The following is a 23,066-nucleotide window of genomic DNA, read 5'->3' as shown; positions in this document are numbered from 1 at the left end:
TGATACTTTCTTTATATCTTATGAGTGGTTGCACAGGACCCTTCTGTTATTACCCTAGACAACACTTCCACTTCAAGATAGTGCAAAAAGACAAATCAAAACACATGCTCCATCTTTTCTGATATCAAAATAGAGTGATTTATTTGAGACACTGAATGACTTGAACATTTTGTATTGGAAACAGGTGACCACACCCTGGATCAGGATGTGAGAGATTGTAGCTGTCACAGCGCTTATTCCATTACTGAGCTCCTTAGCACGCCGACAATGGCTACCAACCCACAGCCCAATTCTCAGTCTGACACAGACAATAATGACTCTGAAAAAGTCAGAAAATGATGAACCACCCATTAACATCTAATTGTGACATTTTTAAAAAGAAAAAAAGAGAAAAATAAAATGTTGGCCCTTCACTTTCAGCAAATCTTAACATTTGCCAAACCCACCATGACAAAAAAGTGCACTTCGCATTGCTCTAGCAGAAATTGACTGAAAGGGAAAGAGACCAGAAAAATAACAGTAGGTCAAAACCTAGTGTATGGCTGGACCATGTAAGAGACGCTAGAGGTCTTATCAATGGTAACGACGGATACAGGAAGTGGCGACACTTGGCCGAGGCGACTAAAGAAGTGAAGAAGAACTTCATCACTCGGTCAGTTAGTGAGTCACAGACTTTGTGTTTATAAGGCTGGCCCGCTGCAGTCCAGCCAAAAAAGGCAAATCAAAGTGGGGACATGTTAGTTTGAAGATAATTGTTTTTTACATTAGATCCCAATAAGCAGAAACAGACAGACATACTGCACACTGTCAAAGCTTGGCTCACAACACAGGCATTTCAAATCTGATAAGCTGGTAGCATAAGATGGGCTCTGAATTTTCAGTAGACTGATCAGAGGCAAAGTGCCACAGAAAAACCATGGCAATGCCAAACAAACTAGTTGTTTTCCCTACTCGGGTCTGCATGATGCTCTCACAGGCATGATTTTGTTGAGTCTGTGATGCCCTGTTCCACGTACAACATCAACTTAAAGCAGTAAACCGAGCAGGAGACTGTGATGACTATTTCCTCTGAGGCTGTTGACCAGTTAATTCCCTGAATGCAGGTAATGAGGTGCACATTTCTTCCGTGGCTTTCAGTGATCAATGACGGAGAGCAAACTTGCTTAACACATTTGTCTCAATGCCATTTGTGACTTGCTGGGGAAAAAAACAACTTGATGCTGATATGATTGGCCGAGTTGAGAAAGACTGTATTAAAAAGACGCAGATGAGACATGCACTTCATTTAAAAAGAGGTCTCGTCTGGGATTATCAGCAAAGATGTGACAGCTCTAGCCATTAATGAGCCCCTACATGACGGCAATAAAGTGTACTGTATATAAACATATATACACAGTATATAAGTCTGTGTATTAATCTAATTTACATATCTTTACATTCTTTTAAATTTACATCCAAAAAAGGGAGAAATTTCTCTTTGTAAACCACACTTTTCACATCTTGTCCACAAAATGACATTTTCTAATCTTAAGTGAATTGAGCAGGTCATTTTAGGAGGTTAGGACTATTTTCTTGGCAGGATTTCCTTCTGTTGACCTGATGTTAAATGTGAGCTAAGAACTGCCTTGCAGCAGCACATTCAATTTTAACTTTCAAGAGTCCATCTGTGAAAAAAAAAGACAAAAAAAGTAAGAAGTACTCTTGAAACAAACTATTCTCCACCGAGGAGAGGTTCAGCACTATCAGCAGACAACACCAGTGCTTCAGTATTGATGTTACTTTTATCACGTGTCCAGTTAGTTCACTTGGACATTAAGTAACATTTGCTCAGAGGGATTGTAAAACCACAATTTCTTTCACAATTTGTTGCCTTTCACAGCCAAACATGCACGTCTCAGTAACACTTTTCTTTTTATAAAACTCATCTTTGTGTTTCCATCCTTACAACCTGATAACACCTGGACCAGTAGCCCAGAGGGATCACAGCACTTCCTCATTAGAAACCTTGTAAAACACGGATGAACCGAGGGAGTTGGATTTTGTCCAGTCTTGGGATCTCTTAGCGGTTTCCTTTATGTCTCAAACGGGCGCATCATAAAACACACATCAGCAACTATAGGGTGCACTGATTTCAGTTGGTGTTGGCTCCTCAGAAGCTACTCCTGTCAGTGCCCATGACCAAGGCACTGGCAAAAGACTGGAGTTGGTCCCCGGGCGCTGCACTGCGGCTGCCCACTGCTCCTAGTGTGTGTGTACAGGATTGGTCAAATGCAGAGGATCAATTTCCCCACGGGGATCAATAAAGTACTTCTTCTTCTTGTCATCTGGTTTTACTCCTGTGAAGGTTTTGTTTAGCTCCACTTCACAGCCCCTATTGAGCAAAGAGTGTGTTAGCTGATATCAGAAGAAGGCAATCTGCTGCACATTCCAGTATTCATCATCAAAGTCAAGTTGGCTATTTTCGGAGATCAAGAACGCATACCTGGAAGGTAAAGGATTAGGCAGTATTAATAATACATTTCAAGGAACATGACTGTATTTTACTGGCTGTTCTCTAAGTAGTCATGAGACAGTTTCACTTGCTGCACATGTAAATATTTAATAACCACTTAGTCATCACAATGATAATGGCTTACCGAGCCGTCTGACGCACTGGCACCAACTTTGTCACCGGTGTTGTTCCAGCACACCTCGAAAATACCACCGGTTCCCCTGTAGCTGTGCACCAAGGCTCCAGTCTGAAAGAAAGAGCAGCACAAACAAATGAACGTCCAATTCCATCAAGATTTAGCAACCACAATAGCTTTTTTGTCCTCTGCTGTTTTGCAAAGATGCTCACCGTGGTATTCCAGATATGGACACACTTATCAAACGAGCCACTAGCCAGGTGCTTTCCGTCAGGGCTGAAGGCCACACTGTAGACAGGTTCCTGGTGCTTTGTCAGTGTGTGAATACAAACCCCCCGTTCAACATCCCACAGTCGCACAGTCGAATCAAAAGATGCACTGTGTGTGCAGAGAAGACAAAGAGACCAAAAATCAGACATGAGAGCAGCGCTTCAGATTTACTATCTTCATTGTCAAAAATGTTTGTATAATAAAAATCAATCCTTTTAGGAAAGTCTTTGTCAAAGTCATACAAATGACAAAAAGCAATAGCATGATGAAAGCTACAGATCGTTATCGTAATTGGTGTTTTTGTTTGTGTCAGAATGGAGTAATTACAGTAAAAGAAACATTGAAGAATGTTTGCAGAAGAACAATTGGAACAACTTCACAATGTCAGCAAGTTAAACTCTAATGAAAAACATCATCTTTAATCAGTGCTTCTTTAAGGGAAAAAACATGAAAAGTCACAATTGACATGTGCAATTAAGAAAATGTGAGAATTGTGGGCATCTATGACACTAAAACTGAGACAATGCTCAAAACAAGTGATGATGAAAAGAATGGCTGATTTCACTTAACATATCTTCATAACCAAAGTATTAATTGGCAGGGCAAGTTCCTGTGACTGCCTTTGGCCACAAATGAAAGTAAAATCACAGGGATATTTTACTCAAAAAGTGAAGTAAATTCAAAATGTATTGCTCATGTACTACTCAACAGTGGCATTTACTTAAGATTATGAAGTTCCTTCCCAGCTGCGCTGATTATGGCAGTTTTATTTCCAATGTGAATAATGGGCACGTATGCCGGGTTGTCAGTGAAGGCTGTAAATTCCTGTGGTATTTGAACTAGAACATTTACACATGCATGCACATCTGGGTCAGGGTGTAAGGCTGTGGGCCACTGACAATTACTAGCAATGGGAACATTGTATCTACTGACTGTTGGGACTATGACAAGTGTCCTCTTCCCATACGCACATGTAGACACTTTCACCACACATTAGTGGTTGGTCTCTATGATAGTGAATGCAGGCTATGTGTGAGTGATTTCCCACCTGGCAAGCATGATGTTGGAGTTGGGGTTGCTCGTGCCGGGGCCTGTGGGGCTCCACTTGATAGTGTAGATCTCTTTACTATGAGCCTGGAGATCGTGGACACAGGACTCCTGCTTCATACTCCAAATCTGTGCAAGAGAGTGGCAGCAATCAAACCTAATACAAATCAACATTCAGGTTGGCTTTTATATCTGAAACTGAAGACAAATCTTACCTTTAATGTCATGTCATCTGAGCAGGAGGCAAGCAGCATACCTGATGGATCCCATTTAATGGCATTAACTTCATTCTGCAGAACACAACACTCGTTAGTATCCAGGGAGTGGGACAGTATGGTGTGAGATGTGGTCAGAAAGTGGAGAGAGCAAGGTGGAAAAACATGCTTACTGTATGGCCCTGAAAGGTCTTGAGGGGCCGGTCGCTGCCGAGGCGACATACGTGGATGCACATGTCTGTGCTGCAGGAGGCAAAGGTGGTGTTGTTCTGCCAGTCGACATCCAGTGCTGGAGCTGTGGGATATTTGAATGCACAGGTCCACATTTCATTATATGTTCGGTGCACAGTGCAAACTACAACCACACGTGAGCAGGAAAACATTTTGCATTTGGATTTATTATCCACAAGGATATGCTTTTATTATTCTGTGACCATAATGTACTCAATTTACCTGAGTGAAAAGGGAACTGCTGCTTGGCTTCTCCTGTGTGTGCATCCCAAATGATTGTAGTCTGGAAAATAAAATTGAGCATCTCAAAACAGCTATGCAACATTTCTGTGCAAATCATTATAGAGAATATCTATCGTATTACAGACTGAAGTCACGAGCCAACCTGGTATTTTCAATTTGGATTTTTGTGTACAGATTAAGATTACATTGTTTTATTATTGCACAAAAAAGTTAAGAAATTCATTACGCGGATTTTTGTTTCACCTGGGTGAAACAAGCAATATTGGTAACAAGCTACAATAATGCTATGATATCTTGTATGAAAATAAAAGTAAATATACAATGTAAGGTATAAAATTGATAATCTCAGGGTTATGTGTGTGTCTCTCCCTTGAGTTTATATTCTAAGTAAACTCAGTGATAGCAGTGCAATTTGTTTGGATACCAGAAAAAATTATGTGTTACAGATTGACATGTTGGCTGGTGATCAAAAAAGGCCTTATTACTGTCAAAGAACAAAAAGATAAATATGATATTATTGAAAGACACAAATCCATGTTTGAGCTCTCATGAAGTACCTTATCTACGCCAGCACTGAGAATGAAGTTCCCCTTCTTGTTCCACTTGAGTGCAAATATGGGCCCTTTGTGCTGCCCCAAGGTGCTTGCCAGATTTCCTGATGGATAAGAGCCATATCCATTTCTTTTAGAAAAGATCTTTCAAAAAAATGACAATATCAATATAACAATGTAATCAATAACAATTGCATAAAACTAATGACAGAGGACACAACGCTGTGTTACAATAGGGAAGGACGTACCATCCTTTGTCCATATCCTGGCAAATCCATCATATGAGCCCGTTGCCAAGAGCGTCCCATCGCTCTGTTGGATGAAAAGACAGAATTGTTACTTAACTGTCCTCAGCTGCACAGTCTATTTATCACATGGCGAAAGTAGAAAATCATAGATGAGGACGGATGATTTGGAACATACATTCCAGTCTAGTGAGGTGACATCTTTGTTGCTGGGGACATCCTGGCCACCTTCTCGGATACAGTGGCGCAGCACCAGCTGGGTGGAGTTGGAGTTATTTTTCTCGTTGAGGTTCCAGATCCTGGCTGTGGAGTCCCCCGAGCTGAACAAAATACCAATGCAGCAGGAGGGGAGCGGGGGGAGGATGGGGTTGTCACAAGATTGTTGGAATATAAGCTGTCAGCGATGGCTCTTATGAAATCTATCTTACAAAATATAGGCTGAAGTGTGCATACATGACAGCATGACTCATCCCACATGAATTTAAATCTGTTTGAGCACTGACAGAGACTCACCCCGAGGCCAGCAAATCGCTGACAGAGTTCCAGGCACAGATGAACACTTCAGACTCGTGGCCTCGGAGCACTGTGGCTTTACTGGCTGGTATCTCCACATCCACATCCATCTCCATGGGCTCACAGTGGTTATCTGAGGAGAGCCGGTGTGCACACACAGATGGTCAGACACACACATACATATGGACCAAGCCCACATGCAAACACACCTATACACACACTTTCCAAGCAAGCTGAGGATAGTACAAATATACTGATGATAAATGTATCTCTATTGAACATGTATTGTTGTCAAATGATGTGAAGATTTAATAACAGAAAGATATCATCAATGAAAATCAATACTGTTTGTGAGCATGTATATGCCAGTGCTATTTTTATCCATTTCAGTCTGAAAATATTGATCAACTTGGACAGCACATAATGTTTACAGTATAATGAGAACCCAATCATAATATAAGATTCGGCTGTAAGAATAAGGGAAATCTCAACTTTTCTACAATTTAAAAACTTTCCAGTATCCTCAGACTATGAAACCTTACTCACAGCTAACCCTCCTGCTGTCACCCATACCTTCTAATTAAATTCCTAAAGGGATGTGCTGACACACGAATGGCCACTCCAATCCTTTTTCTAGTAATGCACCTGATCGACACCAAAGGAGAGGAAGCTAAAAAGCAGCTCATGATTGCACATTCTGTGACGATCATATGGCTGTTTTTGTGTGTCTGTGTATAATTTGAACACGTAATCAGAAGTAGAAAATTAGGGTTTGGTAGAGGCAATGCAGCCTGTTTCCTTAAAACATTACAAAGCCAAAACTGCACAAGGAGAGCAGCTCCTGCCTGCCATGACTTTCAATTCTCTCCTGTTACACAGTACAGATCTTTACACTATATTGAAAACAGTGCACTGTATGCAAAATCTTGGAAGAGATTTTTTTTGTATTTTGCTGGAATACAATCTTAAATACTCAAGTTTGTATAATCTTCAAATTGGTCTTGATTAATATCTGATCACATAATTATTTTACAAAGAATATCAGTTCCCACTGTGAGATAATGGTTATATCCACATCTAGGAGATTAATCTTACTCATGTTGTGAGTGCCATTCTCCTCCCCCCCGTTGACAGTGGCTTCTCCGTTCTTTGGTGCATTGCACTGGTTTCCAGAGGTTGAAGCTGACATAGCACAGGCGGCCTGCTGCTGGGCTAATTTGTCGCGGAAGGCCTGCTGCCGCGTCTGCACCACATCTGGCATCACTGCGTCGATGAGCGACAGAGACTCAATTGGCCGGCCGTCGAAGACTGTACCGTCCTGTCAGGGTAATTAACAAAACATTATGAAGGGGTGTGACCTTTAATTTGCAACTTGTCTAAAGTCGTGTTTCCCATTAATTATCAATCATAGAGGAGAAGAGTGTTTCCTAAAAGGGCAATCTTCTACAAACATTCTTCAAAGTTTCTCCTACTATGAGGATGACTGTAAATGTGAAAAGCATTTACGGGTAACCTCGTGTGTTGTCATAGAGATCAAAGTCTGCCTTTGCCTCATTAAGCAATAGAAAACATCTGTGGGAGCCAGTAACAGCAGGTCCCTGCCCTCACCTCATTGATGCTGATTTCTGCCTCCACATACTGAAGCCCTTTCTGCAGGATGGAGATGAGGGCTGCAGGGGGCACTAATGTTCCATTGATGTTAGACTGGCTGATGTGGCTCTCGATGCCAAAGGTGAATGCTGAGTGGGAGAAACCTGAAAACAAAAACACCATTTACATTCATTAATAGGAGACTACCAAGCAAAAGAATTGCAAAAAATGTTCAAAGAACTTTCTTGTCTGATCCAAACAACACTAACAGTGATCATATACAGAAACCAAATAACACAATTGTGACATTTTAGAGTACAATACAGCATGCCAATGTCAATGTTGACCTCTTAGGTTTACCAATAGATTGTATTCTGCCAGAAGGCTTCACAGGCAGGCTCAGTAAAGAGTCACAAAGCACAGCAGCAAGAATTTTAATCATTTATCCACATCTTATGAAAGAGTAAATTACATGTTGATGTCTAAACGTAAAGAAGAAAGGCAATATTGTGAACACCCACAAGGAGTTCACATTACAAGAGACGAATGGCCTGCTAAATTTTCATCTACCATGACACGAGGATAAACTCTGCTGGTGTAAGTGAGCAGGCATAACACAGAAATGTAAACTGAGTCTTTTGAAACAGTTTAGGCATGATAATTGCATTTTCTAGATATGTTCAAATTAGATGTGCATAGTTAGCAAAACCAAAGCTGTAATGCAAAAACAAACTCAAATATATTTGATTCATTTTTATAAATCCTAATTTATTCTAAATATAAAACAGCATCCACATGTTGAGTGGTTCTTTGTGAGACAAACCTGATTCTTGGAGGTATCTGTAGACCAAGAAGTTCACTTCGTCACTGGTAATACTCATTTTAGCCCAAAGAAACGGAGGAGGTGTGTTGGAAGGCTGGGCTCACTCCTAAAGATAAGAATGGGAAGTATGATTAATAAATAGGCACAACTTCTGCACCTATCTTTGCCAAGTGATGCAGTAATGTGCCAACGTACTTTAATTGAACACAAACACGGGACAGCCCTGACCTGTAGCCTCTGTCAGTACACGTTCTCTCGTGTCTTGCCCGTTGCTACATTAATCTTTCTTTTAACTGTATCGATGGCGGTGTCCCTTAACATGTGAATCCATGTCTAGCACTTGAATGTAAGTATTTCCAGACTCTCTTCTTCTCTAATGGGAGTGCCTACATCCATTTAGCCTTAATAGAGAAGTGAATGGTGCTTCCCATTAGTGACCCAGCTAACCATATAGATGAAGAGAGCTCTGATAAAGCAGTAACGAAATTAAATGCCAATCCACTCACAATCTAGTAATTTACAGCAGAAAGCAAGAGGCCAATTATTAATAGCAGCAAACCTCACCTTCCATTTTGAGATATTTCAACAAATAGGAGGTGTTTAAATGACTTTATGTTAACATTTCAATTGAGATCTCAGTCTCAAAACTGAAGGGAGCTGAAGAAACAAAGGACAGTTCAGTTTTTGCCCTCAGGCTGATGAACACTGCCAGAGTATTGTAGAGTTTGTAATTTCCCAATGGCTCAATCTTTCCAGAGTAAGGTAAGATAATATAGAATACATACAGAAATAAATTGAATGGTCTATGAAGAAGGTTAAGCTGAACAAAATGGAAATGAAAAACGCTCAACAAAAGAACCAAACAGCAGCCTAAGAATGACTCATGACATGTGTAACTACTTCCTACTTTCCAATTGGTAAATAAAAAAAGGGAAAAATATGTTACTGTCAGCACAAGAAGGAATAAAAAGTAGGGTGCTATCAGGTATGAAGACTAAATGGCTGTCCAACTTTCACTCCAAACACTGCCCAAGCCCACTCAAGTTGCCCTTGGTAGCATAGCAACAAGAGATGGAGGAAAATAGACAGAATAGTGTTGTCCCAATTACCAGTGGGCATACAGCCAGAGGGGTTGAACATGTTACTCAACATGAATTATTCACTCATTCACCTTGGTATATTCTTTCAGATAGAGTCAACCTTCATTGTACGACAACACACATGCTCCTGGTGTGTGGTGCAGCCATAATTGTTCCTACAGAATAAAAAAGGTGCCATTAAGTTACCACTGGGGGTGAAAAAAACATCCTGGAACACCTGCATAAAGCAGAGCAAAATCTCTCATTAACATTACTACACATACTGGTTGTATCTGTAGACTCTCATTATTATTTGCATCAACAAACAAATCACACACAAAAGGCAAAAACTTGTTACTCGCTTGCCTACCTTCGCTATTGTGCCCTGATTTGACCACTACCACTGCTCACTTTAGCTAATTAGTGTACATATGGGACTTGGAGGGACTAACCACATCAAAGAAAAGGGGGCCACTGTTCCCAAGGCCGCTACAACTACATACCAAACAACTGGAAACATAATTAACAGGCAGTCTGGAGGGGCTCAAGTCCCACTGGGGAAGGGCAGCAGCAATAATCCTTTTATCAGATGGGCCCATGATGCCACCATCCATTACTGAACTCCCTGGGCATCCAGGCCTCCTTTGACAAAACAATGTGCCTTCCAGGATAACAGACAAAATGCTAACCTCTGCAAAAGCTCTGACGTTTATCCATTCTGAAGTGATAAGTGGAGTCAAAGTCTGAAGATATGATTCCTCTGAATAAAGGGAGACACAAAGGGGGGGAAAAACAACAGTTGCTTGGAAGGCAGCTGTTAACAAAACAGAGATTTACCATGATGAGAGGCGCATGTTTACTGTAGGTAAACTATTCATCGTTGTGGTAATGTTGTGATATTATAATTTAAAAAACAAAAAAGGTTCAGGAAATTTAGAATCATGTTACGTCAAATTATACAACACTGAAGTCTTGATAAAGGATAAAGGATTTATTGTACTACACTGTATTTGTTTTAGCCTGGTGTAACTTGGTTTTCCCAATAAACTGGCAACTGAGTGAAGCTATACATGCAATTTAGATGCAATTTCTTCAGTGGATTCAGTTGCTATGGCAATATGAATCATTTTGCACATTGTAAAAAGGAGAGAAATCCCACAGCCATTAACTGTATGTTTCAGCCAAAAGCCCTCAACAACACAACCTGGAAATATGAGCAACACACGGTCTGTACGGTCACCGCTGTGTATATTTTAAGCAGAGAATGAGGGATGAGTTCACACTATGCTCAATGTTACACCTCTGCCCAAAGTTACAACTGTAACAGTAAAATGTGTCAATACACAATTCATTTGGACAGAGTCCCAACAACAGTTCTTCACTTCATCTTGTTTACAAGTCCAGTTTTCTATCCAATTCTGACTGAAATTCATATAAACCTTTAAGCTAAAAATTCTTCCAAATTACACTTTAAGTTGATGTTGTCTCAGATATCACCATTTAATAGCCCAGAAAGCCTAGGAACGACTTATCCTCCATAGACATTTTTGTCCTTATGGTGATGCAATACAAAGACTAAAAAATGAAGATTAAAAAACAAGTAAAAAGACTACATTGGAGTTGTTGGAGCATTTCTAAGAGCTGATGGTAAGACCTCTGACACAACTCTCATGTATTTTGCAATCAATTCTTGACTTAGTTTCCTGTAGCTTGATGTTCTAATTTCCTGCCTGAAATACAGTGTATTACTGTTGAGTGACAATTATTTGAAAGCAAGTCACACCCAATACATAAATGCATGTAATGTGTACTCACATAAACACCTTTTCAAGAGAACAACCAATATGCATCTATAATGGCATTTACATAGATAAGACAGACAAATGGAAACCCTAATGAGGCCATGATGAGAACCCCTGCTTTGGTCATCAAGCTAATTAGGGGTAACTTAAAGACGTTTACTGCACTCTTGCAGCAATTACTTGGCAGTGTAGAAGTACCGCACCCATTTGCCTGGTTTTCACCCATACTTGTACCTAAGTGCATTGTGGCCTAAAGCTGTGGTCAAAGCAAACGAATAACAAAGGCCTTCACACTGTCTACACTGGGCATGTTTCAGTTGTAGTTTTTAGGCATCTATCTCATGTGTGTCATGTATATCTTAGGTAAAATTGCTACATAGTTCTGTGTGTGTTGGTCATGTTACTGCTCGTCACTCACTGTGACCTAAGCTAAACGCAAGAAAAACAAAAAAAGCTTAATTTGCAGTTACTCACGTGAAGCATGAGTCAAAGAAAAAGCTGCAGCACAGCCTGTCTAGAAAGCTGTATTGATTAAAACGGAACCATACCCGTTTCATCAGATCTAAGTATTGTAAGTAATATTAAATTACATGTTTCGTTCTTGGATAAGCTCCAACAAAATCAGTGAGTCTTCATGGCAACACCAGCTAACCATTTCTGAACCAGAACCCATTGACTGATGGACACATGGATCATCTGCACTGCTTTGGGCGGGTATGCTGCTGCATGCAGCTGAGCACTTGCTGTCAGAGATGTGAAGGATACAAGATGGCATCCTACACGCTGTGACACGAGGTCAAAGTTACAATTACAAAGTATTATAATTATTGCCAGTATGCCACCCTTGAGTTTCACAGCACACACTGAGAAATATAAGTACCGCAAATAAATCTTTGAATCTATATAGTAAAGGACAGAACTTGCTCACTACAAGTAATTTGAGTGTGGTTGTAACCATGGAGAATGGCTATCATTTACTGTTCTGAGCTCAATGTGTTAAACAAAGTTCAGTGAGTGAGTTCCTGATAAAATCTGACAGGCTAGTCACATACAGTATGAAAGTATTGCGGTACAGTGTTTTTTTCCAGTTTTCCCATTACACTATTTGCATTTTTAACCGTCATCACAGACACACTTCAGTGCTAATGAGGGCATTTTGAGCATGCACATTAATTAAAAATGTCCAAATGTATTAGATGATGACTGAAATGATTCATTCACACAACACTTTGCCAGCATGCAGAGACAGTTTTGATACTGTTTGGAGTTTAGATGAAAGGGAGGCAAGAAAATAAGATAATAATGTGTCAATAGCAATATATAAACATTATTATTAAGATAGAACAGAGAGCATGCTGGTAAATTGACTTATTGTTCACTGTAAACTAGTTTGAAGACCTGATTCACCCTAAAATGTTTACATCAAATGTTTTTTATAGATTAGAAATAATATACTTGATTGGAACAGTTAAGTGCAATCATTTTTAGGTGGGCATTTATTTTAAAACTGTAAGTTAGATTTCAGCTACCCTGCTTAAACTAAATTTGCCACTGTGACTAATTATTTGAACAGCTCTACAAACAGGGCTTGTCATTTAAAATCATCCGTCCATCACTAAAATCAAACAAAAATGCGATCCAACAAAAACAAAAAAACAAACAAACATTTGAATGCAAAAATAATGGAGCAGTGAGAACTACATAGCCAGCCTTCTCCTTGCACATGCAGGATTTGAAAAGAATGATGTTGAAAACTGGCATACCAGGGACCCCATTTTCTCTTGAACAGTCACCTCCTGACAGATGTGCAAACAAGACCTGGAAACAGCAGCCATTTTCTCTTGAACTGCTCTGCTGAGTAAAACCCGCCTTTGAAGCTTCTGGTAGGGCTGCAGTCTTGAGGGGGGAGGGGGAGCGAGCGAGAGAGAGAGAGAGAGAGAGAGAGAGAGAGAGAGAGAGAGAGAGAGAGAGAGAGAGAGAGAGAGAGAGAGAGAGAGAGAGAGAGAGAGAGAGAGAGAGAGAGAGAGAAGGGGGGAGTGGGGTATGAGATGGGGATGGTTGCATGGGATCAGGGTGATAAATAATGATCCTCACACAGGTAATAACAACCGTACATTATAGACCCTTTTACACAGCAGGCATTTTGACTTATCATAGCAGGAGAAGCACAGGTGGAACTGATAACGTTAACAATGTCTCAGCTCCAAGAGTCCGAGGAAGCCGTACCGGTGAACCATCGTGCACTACACCAGGGTCATGAATTTGGATAAACTGAAATGTGATTCGGCCCTCATTAATGTTATTAAATGCACCTGTGCTTTTCCTGTGCTGACAAACTTCCGGCTGAGAAAAAGGTCTATTCTTCGCCTCTAAATCACTTACAGCCAATGTAGGTCGGCAAAACTGTGGGGGGGGGGTAGCCTTCAGTCTCTCTGGGGGAAACACTTCTCCCACGCTTCCTATTGTGGCAAGTGGCAACACATTAAGGGGAACTTTGGTATTTTTCAACCTGGACCCTATTTTGTGTGGCTAAGAGACTAATGGGTACAACCATTTTTTGAAATGGGTCAAGTATTGAGCTAGAGAGCTGCAGCCGCAAAATGTAATCTGATGGGGCAATTGTGTGCTATCAATGTACGTCGACTGAAAGTGCTTGTTTTTACCACTGACAGGCTCAGACTGGTATTGCAAGTGTCTGACAACATTACGGAAACGACCGTACAGAGAAATAAAACAATTTTCCTTACTTTTCGCTTGAGGAGTGCTGGAAGAGTTTGTTGCGTTGGAGTACAGAAAACATAACCTAGTGTTATCTAAAAGATTTTCAATATCATAGCTGAATATGAAGCTGATTTCTCTGACTGGTGAATGGTTATTCCCATAATGTAGTCACACACTTATAATGTTGTCCCCGTTACTCACTTAGACACAGAAAGATGGGAAAATAGGGTCCAAATTGAAAAATAAGCCAATTTCCCTTTAATAGCCCCTTTTATACAGAGATACCACAACATTGCCATAAAGACCCACTGTTATGCCGCCTTTGCTTTTTTACACCGAACCAAACAAAGCCAGCATGATGCTAACTCCGTGTGTGATTTTAGACAGCAGACCGGTGTTACAGAATCAAAGGCGTGATCTGTAACACAACAGCGTGTGTAGTCCCTCCATGCCAGCTGTCAGTGCAGCAATGTTAGTACCTCCTCTGCCCCCTATTCTGGGTTCATAACTTTTATACAGAAGAACACTCCTGCATAGAGGAAGCTGTGTTAAAAGGTCTCATGTTTGAAGTGTATTTTTCCTTTTCAAAAAATAACTGCACAGACAGTGAGGATCACTGAACGGATTCATCATGGCAGTTTCTAATCGGGTGCATGAGGATCTAAGATTCACCCACATGCTAAACCCATTATTGTCAAATAAAAATGACAACTCCAACTTACAATCCATACAATTTCACCATGATATTTTCTGTAGAAACTAAACAATATCAGCAGCCCACCATTGTTCAAAGAAGAGGACTCAACTGTTTTTCTTGTGAATGTGGACTATAAGACACATATATAAAAGGTCACCTACAGCAGCTACTGATGAGCAGGATGTATGAGTAACAACTACTGACAACAAGGACTTATACAGATATTGTCATCACCGACAGGGACAAAATGACTTAGCGTGTTTTCCACTATTCAAAGTTAAGACTACAACTGAAACTAAATATGCTCAAATGAGACATTTGTCAGAGCCCCCATCTAACCACAGCATTATTAACAAATATACAGTGTTGTGACGACTTAAAAGCCTTAAAACTAAAATGAGCAACATGTCCACACAAACACAGATTTTTAGTCGCCTCAACATGAAACACAATCATCAATGTGGCAGTTTTGGACAAATTTATGAGTTGATTTTATTATGATTATATATGTCATTTTGTCAGAGACAGATCCATTTTATCATTTAAGTAGGTCTTTTTGCATAGACCATTAATTCTTTACTATGCCAGCTATTGTTAAGAATATATCATGGAGGATCAATTCCATTATTGATCAGCTACATATAAAAACAGCTTTGACAGTAAACAGGTTATCACAGGACATGTAAACACTTGGATACCACCTCAATCTGGTTTCTTTGAATAACCTGGTTTCTGTGTAATTGTAAGCACACAATGAACCAGTCACCGCAGGGCTTGCGTGTGTATATGACTGTGTGGGAGTGGGTGGCAAGAATAAACTTTATGTGGAAGAGATTGTGGGACACAGAAAGCTCTTCTAATGCTCAGCGCTGCACACATACACTGTAAGATCTCCCATCGTCTCTTCGGCCTCAGACATCCTACATGCTGTTTGTTACTTTGCCCAGGGACAATAAATTGCAACCCTTCATTCAGCAATTTCACCATATCACTGCATGTACAGATAAAACTAATTGTACTTGATAGTTTATTGCTCCATTGTAACCCATCAAGGACACCAAATGAACAAACTTCGAATCTAGGCCAGTGAGGGACGATGTGACAGACTTTACACCCTTATTATCTTAATGCTGCATTATGTGAGACAGAGCCACAAGTTCCTGTGTATTGCATCGGAAATAGAAAGTAATCTGTACACTTCATCAAAAATAACAGACTGCTTAATGAAGAAAACAGAGTGTACTGGCTGTGTTGACATATTTTAAGATGCTACAGTAGGGAAATGAAACCATTACATCTTTATGGGAAAGTATTGTGTGCCTTAAGGTTTATCGTAAGCACAGTTTCACTGTGAGAAAAAAGAAAACTAAGCATTTAATGATATTAGTCAGTTTTATTTGGAAGAGGAAATGTGAGTAGTGTATATTCCTAAATTCATTCAATAGTAGGAAAGAATCAAGTGCCCTTGAGATTGTAATTGTCAACATAAAAGCCTCGGCCAGGCCATTCTTTTTTCAGCAGGGTGAGGATTGCACAAATAAGCTCTAAACAGAGCGACACACCAGTGTGGGCAATACAAGGGTTGCTATGGTGACAGGAGGATCTTGCTTCTCTGTCAACAGCTGCTCATGCCACCCTAAACAACCCCCCCCCCACTCCTCAAGCTTTCCCTTCCTTCTGACTTGAGGGTCAAACAAACAAGGCAGACAAGTGAAATACTGATCTTTATTCTGGGCCATCCCTTGACTGTTTCTTTACACAGCATTGACAGTACGATGCTACTGCATATAAAACATTTCCCTTCATACTGTCTGTGACTGTACACACGGGAAAAAAGTTTGGGAAGTCTCCTCGTAACTGCAGAGAGCACATATTTTATATCAATCTGCAGTTTCAGAAATAATCCTCTGTAATAAAAAAACGGATCATGTAATATGTCACAGCACACAGGTCAGAGCAACACCTGCAGTACATTATTTTAAGAAATGATTACCCAACTCTTGCTGTTTTATACATAACTACCAGTGCAAGTGCAGACTGATAAACCTGTTGTGATAGTACCTGGATATTGGATAAGATGCATCTACTACACGAGGTACACCTTCATGTTTACCACTGCTGGGGTGAGACTGTGGTATGACACAGACGAGTTTCAAAACTAAAAAGAGTAGGAAATTACAAACCAACAGAAGCAAACATGAAACTTTCACTGGTATTTCACACAGATGGTCGTTCAGTTACTGGAGCAGTAAGCTCAAAGCCACAATTCACGGTGTAGACAGTTCTGACGTTAGACATCAGACTGAAGTCTGCGTGTCAGTCGTAAAAGTAATACCTGCAAATCTATCAAGAGAACTTTACTAACTTGTGTGTACAAGTGAAAGAGAGCCTAATGTAGATGTAGACGTCCTCATGAGTCCAGTCAGTTCTGAGGAACCTGAGACATGACCCGGAACCTGAGTCGGACAGAGTCCAAATGACAGTCTAAGCGGGTTGTGGGTAGGGTCTCATTTTACTGCCGCTGGTCTTGGTTCTGTGGGTCAATATGTCTGAAACCCGAGTGGGTCCGAGCCTTCTCCCTATCAGCTCTGACTACTCCATCATACCCAACACTGGGAGAAATTATCTTCAGAAATCAGTAGCCTGTGTAAAAGATAAATGGTATTACATGACATCTATCTCTTTGTGATTCCTTTCACATATAATTAATTAGTTTGAAATAGCCTCTATCTTTTCACTATCAATCACCCAGTTGGCTACACAATGTGTTGTTGTTGTTGAAGTAGATGAAAACATGACTTCCGCCTGTTTCTACAAGTGAGTCTTTGAAGCATATAAACAAATTATTTTTGGAGTTACTTTCTATGACTTCACATTTGTACTCAAGGCATTATTATTGGGGATTCTTAGAGCGAAAGCTTGTTGATTGATACGAGACGATAAAGGTCGATCGCATTAGGATTGGGCTGGATTGGCGTTAACCCATGAAGACTTCCACAATGATGCTCAAGGTGCTAAAGATGAACATTGACAATTTTATACACTGAAGTCTGTTTAAAGGTCTTAGGGAATTGAATGCCATCTGATTAATGTAAAGACCATACATGCAATAATCAGCTGATGATCACTAGCTCCCTACACTCTAACTGCATGGATGAATAAATAAATAGCGAACAAAACTGATATACAGCATGTGAGCTAATAGAAATTAAAGGAGAATCCCAACTTAACATTCTGTCATTCAATGCTTACACATGACAAATTTTATGAAAAAAGGTTTGTTCTCTGATAATACTTAAATTTTATTTTATTGATTTAAGCTTCAGTTCAGTTTTTAAAATATTTTGGGGAAATTTCGTGCCTTTTAATATAGTGACATTATCGAGATGACAGGAAAAGAGGCAAGAGATATAGAGCAAGAGAGATGGGAAACGACATGCAACAAAGGTCCACTGCTAGAATGGAACCATGTACATTGCGGTTATATGGCATGGATCTTCACCAGTAGGCGACCTGGGTGTGCCTGCATAATAGATTTGAAAGTCCATCAGTGAGGCAGCCTGCGAGAGAACAAAAAACAGTCTTCAACCTCCTGATCATAACATTTTAACTCACCACTGTTCTCTTAATCTCTCCGCTCCCTCTCACACATCAGGTGCCACATATCAAATAAGCATTATCGGCTCTTTCGACAAATGTGCATAAACGTAAAAGACATATATATACCTTTCTTTAGTAGATAGACGCCAATAATGTTAAGCTCAAACATCCACATGAAGAAACAATTAACAAAACACCTTTTTGTGTCTGTAGAGCAATATACTGAGCAGACTTGAGTATATACAGAAATTGACTGGGTGGCTGTTTTCACATGAGTCTGCTAAGAATATGTCTGTGCTCACCTTAAAGCTTGGTTTAAGGTTTGTATACCTGCTAGGATGATTAGTGACCACGCAACTAATTTGGGAAACAATCCTGGTCCCATGTGCACAAGACTTGGTATTTAGTAAGGTGTGGTGAATGGAAACTGAATCTTCCAGTGCACATATGGTTAGATCTGACTTATCTGTAAAGTAAGAGCATGTGTATTATGTGTGGACGTTAACACATGGTGGCCAGTCTTTGGGTTTTTTAAACACCAAGGTTTGAACAGTAAATCGTCATCGATCATCATCAACTTTAATGAATACAGCATTGATCAGAGTTGATCATTCTTGACAGTGAGTATATTTGTAGCCTTGATTGTTGAAATGAAAACTGTGCAGCAACGATTGGTCTTGTTGCAGCTCGCGACTTTGTGTTGTAGTTGAACAATATTTCTGTTTTTCCTCAGATGTATGTTCTCAGATATTTAAGATTATGAATTGATCTAATTTTGCCAATTTATGACCATTTTGTCTCAATGTGATTATGTGAAGAAATGCAAAATAACCCGATTTCATACAATGCAGAAATGTTTGTAAAAAAAAATAAAATAAAATGATGAAACAGCCATAGTAGACAAACATGTTGAGGCCTCATTGAATCTTACAATATAAATATTTTTAACGTTCTTTGTGTCTGGCTTACACTTTCCACATTTACATTTTCGCTACGATCTTCAATGCTACACTATTCACAAAGCAAACCAACAAGATAAGTTTACGTGGCTGAATCAGGAGGGGGTGATGAACTAATAGAAAAGCCATATTCCTTTTAGTAGACAGCTTTCAGACTCTGGCATGCATGTGCTTGCACAACTTCCTGAACAGCCATCCAGCAACAGTGGCTCCCAACACTTTCCTTCTGAAAAACTAGTTAAAAATTACAGGCACTGGAAAAAATGTTTGTGACTGTTGACTGAGCATAACCTAACACAGACAAGTGAGTGCTAAAAAGTTAACACGCTCCATTTAAAAAAAGTGTAGTATTAAAACAAGGAAATAGTATTTAATCATTGGTTCAGACACAATAGAAATAGAAACCAATTGGCTGCTAGACACTGATACAGTTGGAGGTTGAACACACCCTTACAGGCAAATGGCTTCCTCCCTCTAGTTTTCATTTACAAAAGGACATCGTCCTGGCACAACAGACACAAGTTCACACAACGATAAACAGAGCCGCCCTAAATCCAAAGTAAGCAAATAAATAACCATAGCCTTGAACTAGCCAGTACTTGTATGGATGTTATTTCAGAGTAACCTCCAGTTGGCTGGTAGCCCATGCACACTGCGTGTCCCTTTTGGAGGGATAGAATGGCTCACCTCCCCCCATGGCCTATCATAAATAAATACTGCTACAGAAATATTTGGACAGCCTGATACAGAGCTTTACAGCAGAAGGCTGCCATGGACTTTCTCAGGGACTCCCTTGCCCTACTTATGAGCATGGGATACATTTCTGTTTTGAACACACAGTCAAATACTATTTACCGTGGATTTGCTGCTGCTTGTTCTGTGCGTTTGCTCACTGAGTCCACTGTAGTTTTGTTAGTAGTGACTTATCAAAAATCAATTTAGGGCAAAATGAGGGCTGACTACAGGCCATCAGATGAATGAATTACAATCCTTCACATTCTGTAGGCCATCGGTTTATTACAGACTTCCAGTTTATTCCAGACCTCAAACAGCATCGAAACCAATGACAATAGGTTTAATCTCAAATGTCACTGAACAAGATGTAGACAGACAATAAGCTGTGGGCCAAAAACATTATTCATTAATGCCCTTCAATGACTCAGTACGAAAGATCTGTGTCCATCTAATGAAACACCAAATTAAAAAGACAATAACAGCCCCCAAGTACAAAACGTTAATTTACTCACATGTTATGAAGCATTGAGGAAGCTTATAGCTACTCACTTTCTGAAAATGGGACCATCATCTTTTGACAGTGACACTACCATATTTAGAGATCAATTATTGGACAAGGTAAAGTCATCCAAAGCATGCCATTAGGACATAATAAAACCCCTATTGTTCCTTTAACAGGAGGCACTAAACCTGTCCTTGCAATGACTGCCTTTAGGGTTCACAGCAAATCCTCGACCCTGGTGACAAAACTGGTCAACAAGCTGGTAGAGCAGGACAATATAGTGGAAGTCAGTATCACAATAACAGGAATATCCTTTGTGATTCAAATACATATATTAAATATATTGACAACATGCAAAAATCACACAATTGTCAAAGTCGTGTTCACTCTAATCAACACACATAGTGAAATGTACCACTTCAGGTCACATCTACATTCAAACATGCAAAACCAGTTGAATTTAGTTGACTACAGTTTGCTTGTAATCATTTATTTATAAAACATCTAACATTATAATTACCAGTTGCCTCTATAGCTCATGATCAAGAATGAACGTTGATACCCAAAAAGTACAGTGTATAAGCCCAACAAGCCATTCTTTGCACCCCAGCAGTGGGAGTGTGTGAAATAAACTCTAGTATGCTGATCTATTGCTTCATGCAAAATGCAGTGTGGCGAAGTTGTTTGCAGACTTTGTAAAATGCAATTGCTGTGCAGTAACATTATGTGAATAAATTTGAAGTCACCAGCTTATCACTCAGGTGAGGCAATGGTATTGAACAGAACAGTGTAAATTGTTCAACAAACAATTTACATGTTAGCTATAAAAAGATAAATCACATTGCGTACATTGGCGTACAGCCCATAAAGCAAGTTTTATTTATAGTTTATCTATTGTGAAATGTCCTGCCCAGTGCTTTTCCATGTCCCAATTGTTAAAAGAAAACGAATTTCAGGGAAACGAATCAACATTTTTTGTTCGGTTTCCAAAGATAAATAAATACCCACCAATATATCATTATTGGGGGGAAAATTGACAGCCCTATTACATAGTCATATTACACTATACACTATGGCTTGAGGGAAAGACACTGACTAAATAATACTACTGAAATATTGCCCGCTAGTGTATTCTTTCTTAATATGTAATGAAAACAACCATTGTGGGATGTCAAAGGCTTGGAGTAATAGGTGTTATCTAGCATATAACTAACATCTAATTCAAAAAAAAAAAAATAAACAATTAAAAAAGGAGGTGGTAACAGCACCCAAAATGTCACATAAAGTCCAGTCAGGACCTTCCCACCAACAAGGTCCCCCGCCAGTGCAACTTCATCAGTGCCTCTGTCTGATTTCAGTAGCTTAACAACACTACTGATATTGCGAACAAAACCCACTAGGTCAAGAAGAAAATGGGGGCATCTATTTGGCATTAAATATTCAAGCCATTGAATTAGAATCAGGTTAACACAGCATTTAAACAGCGATATGTTTCTGGTGGTATACATTGGAATCCCTCTCACTATTGCTTGAACAGAGATAATGGACACTTTGATCTTCAGAAGCCATGTGAGATATCAACCATGTCTGTACATGCTGTCTCCCATTGCTCTCTGAACTACAGATAACAGCCAGGGCTACACACTAAAAAACAGGGGGAATTGTATGGGTCACACTGTATTCTTTAGTCTATTTAAAGAGGTAAACTGTTTTACAAAGTGCTCTGTGAACATGTGGGATCACCATGACTTCATAAGTAGCATGGTTTCTTTTGATAAAATGGTAAATCTGCTGTGTTTTAATACAGTACCATCAGACAGAGAATCAGGAAATAACTTAACATTGTAGTTGTACAGTAACATTATACAGTAACTGTCCCTTGAAAACTGGCTGCAGTGTATAGTACAGTTGAATGTCGTTCCCCTCCCCCACTCATGTGCAATATAAATATGTATCACTCATATTTCAGCTTGAATAAAATGACTGAAACGGCACTGGTGCAACTTAACGTGGCAAAGGTTCAGTGTGGTGCTATGAAGGACAAAGTAGATATCCTAATAATTCATTAAAACGGAAGAACCTTCAACCTCTAAAAAACTTATTCGATTTTTCGAAGTAGTGAAGCTGAGCTACCAATATTTAAACACGAGTGGAACAACTCGCCACAACTAACCAATGCCAGGAAAGTCAGATGTTTGCATAACTAAAACAGAAAAAAGGGGGGAAATAAAAAAAGGAAAGAAGTAGGAATTTCAACACACACGTGTGGAGTCAGCGGGTGACTGAGATGTGTGCCGGCAACCTCCTAATCAACGCCATAATCACCAATTTCAGAAAGTCATCCTCTTTGCATAAAAAAACCACACATAAACACAAGACGCAGCCTTGAATGCAGTGCAGCTTAAAACCACGCCACCCGACTTTCTTTTTTTTTAACCGGCTTACCTTTTTATTGTGAGTGAACTCGTGGTGTCCGCCGCCACCTCTTCCTCTTCCACAAGGAGAACCCTCCAACTTCAGTTAGCTAGCAACGACTTTCCTCCCATTTTGCTTATCGTCATACTTCAACTTCCGACCGCTGGCGTATGACTCACTGTCGGCTAATTTGGGGGCGCT

General features: G+C 39.8%; 1 protein-coding gene across 1 annotated transcript; it reads right to left on the bottom strand.

The window, feature by feature from the left end:
- Positions 1-120: 120 nt before the first annotated feature.
- Positions 121-23,066, bottom strand: tbl1x (transducin beta like 1 X-linked; the record flags this gene model as incomplete). Its single annotated transcript, XM_062431911.1, is given in 15 exon segments — positions 121-2,482; positions 2,637-2,738; positions 2,840-3,005; positions 3,946-4,073; positions 4,160-4,234; positions 4,333-4,454; positions 4,613-4,673; positions 5,191-5,288; positions 5,433-5,496; positions 5,608-5,749; positions 5,943-6,075; positions 7,038-7,260; positions 7,551-7,696; positions 8,356-8,461; positions 22,896-23,066. Coding segments are annotated over 14 exon segments (1,545 nt in total). The 3' UTR covers positions 121-2,455.

Source organism: Scomber scombrus, chromosome 13, assembly GCF_963691925.1.
Source record: "Scomber scombrus chromosome 13, fScoSco1.1, whole genome shotgun sequence".
Taxonomy (NCBI): domain Eukaryota; kingdom Metazoa; phylum Chordata; class Actinopteri; order Scombriformes; family Scombridae; genus Scomber; species Scomber scombrus.
The sequence above is the reverse complement of the archived record's forward strand: the minus strand, read 5'-3'. Positions and strand labels throughout refer to the sequence as shown.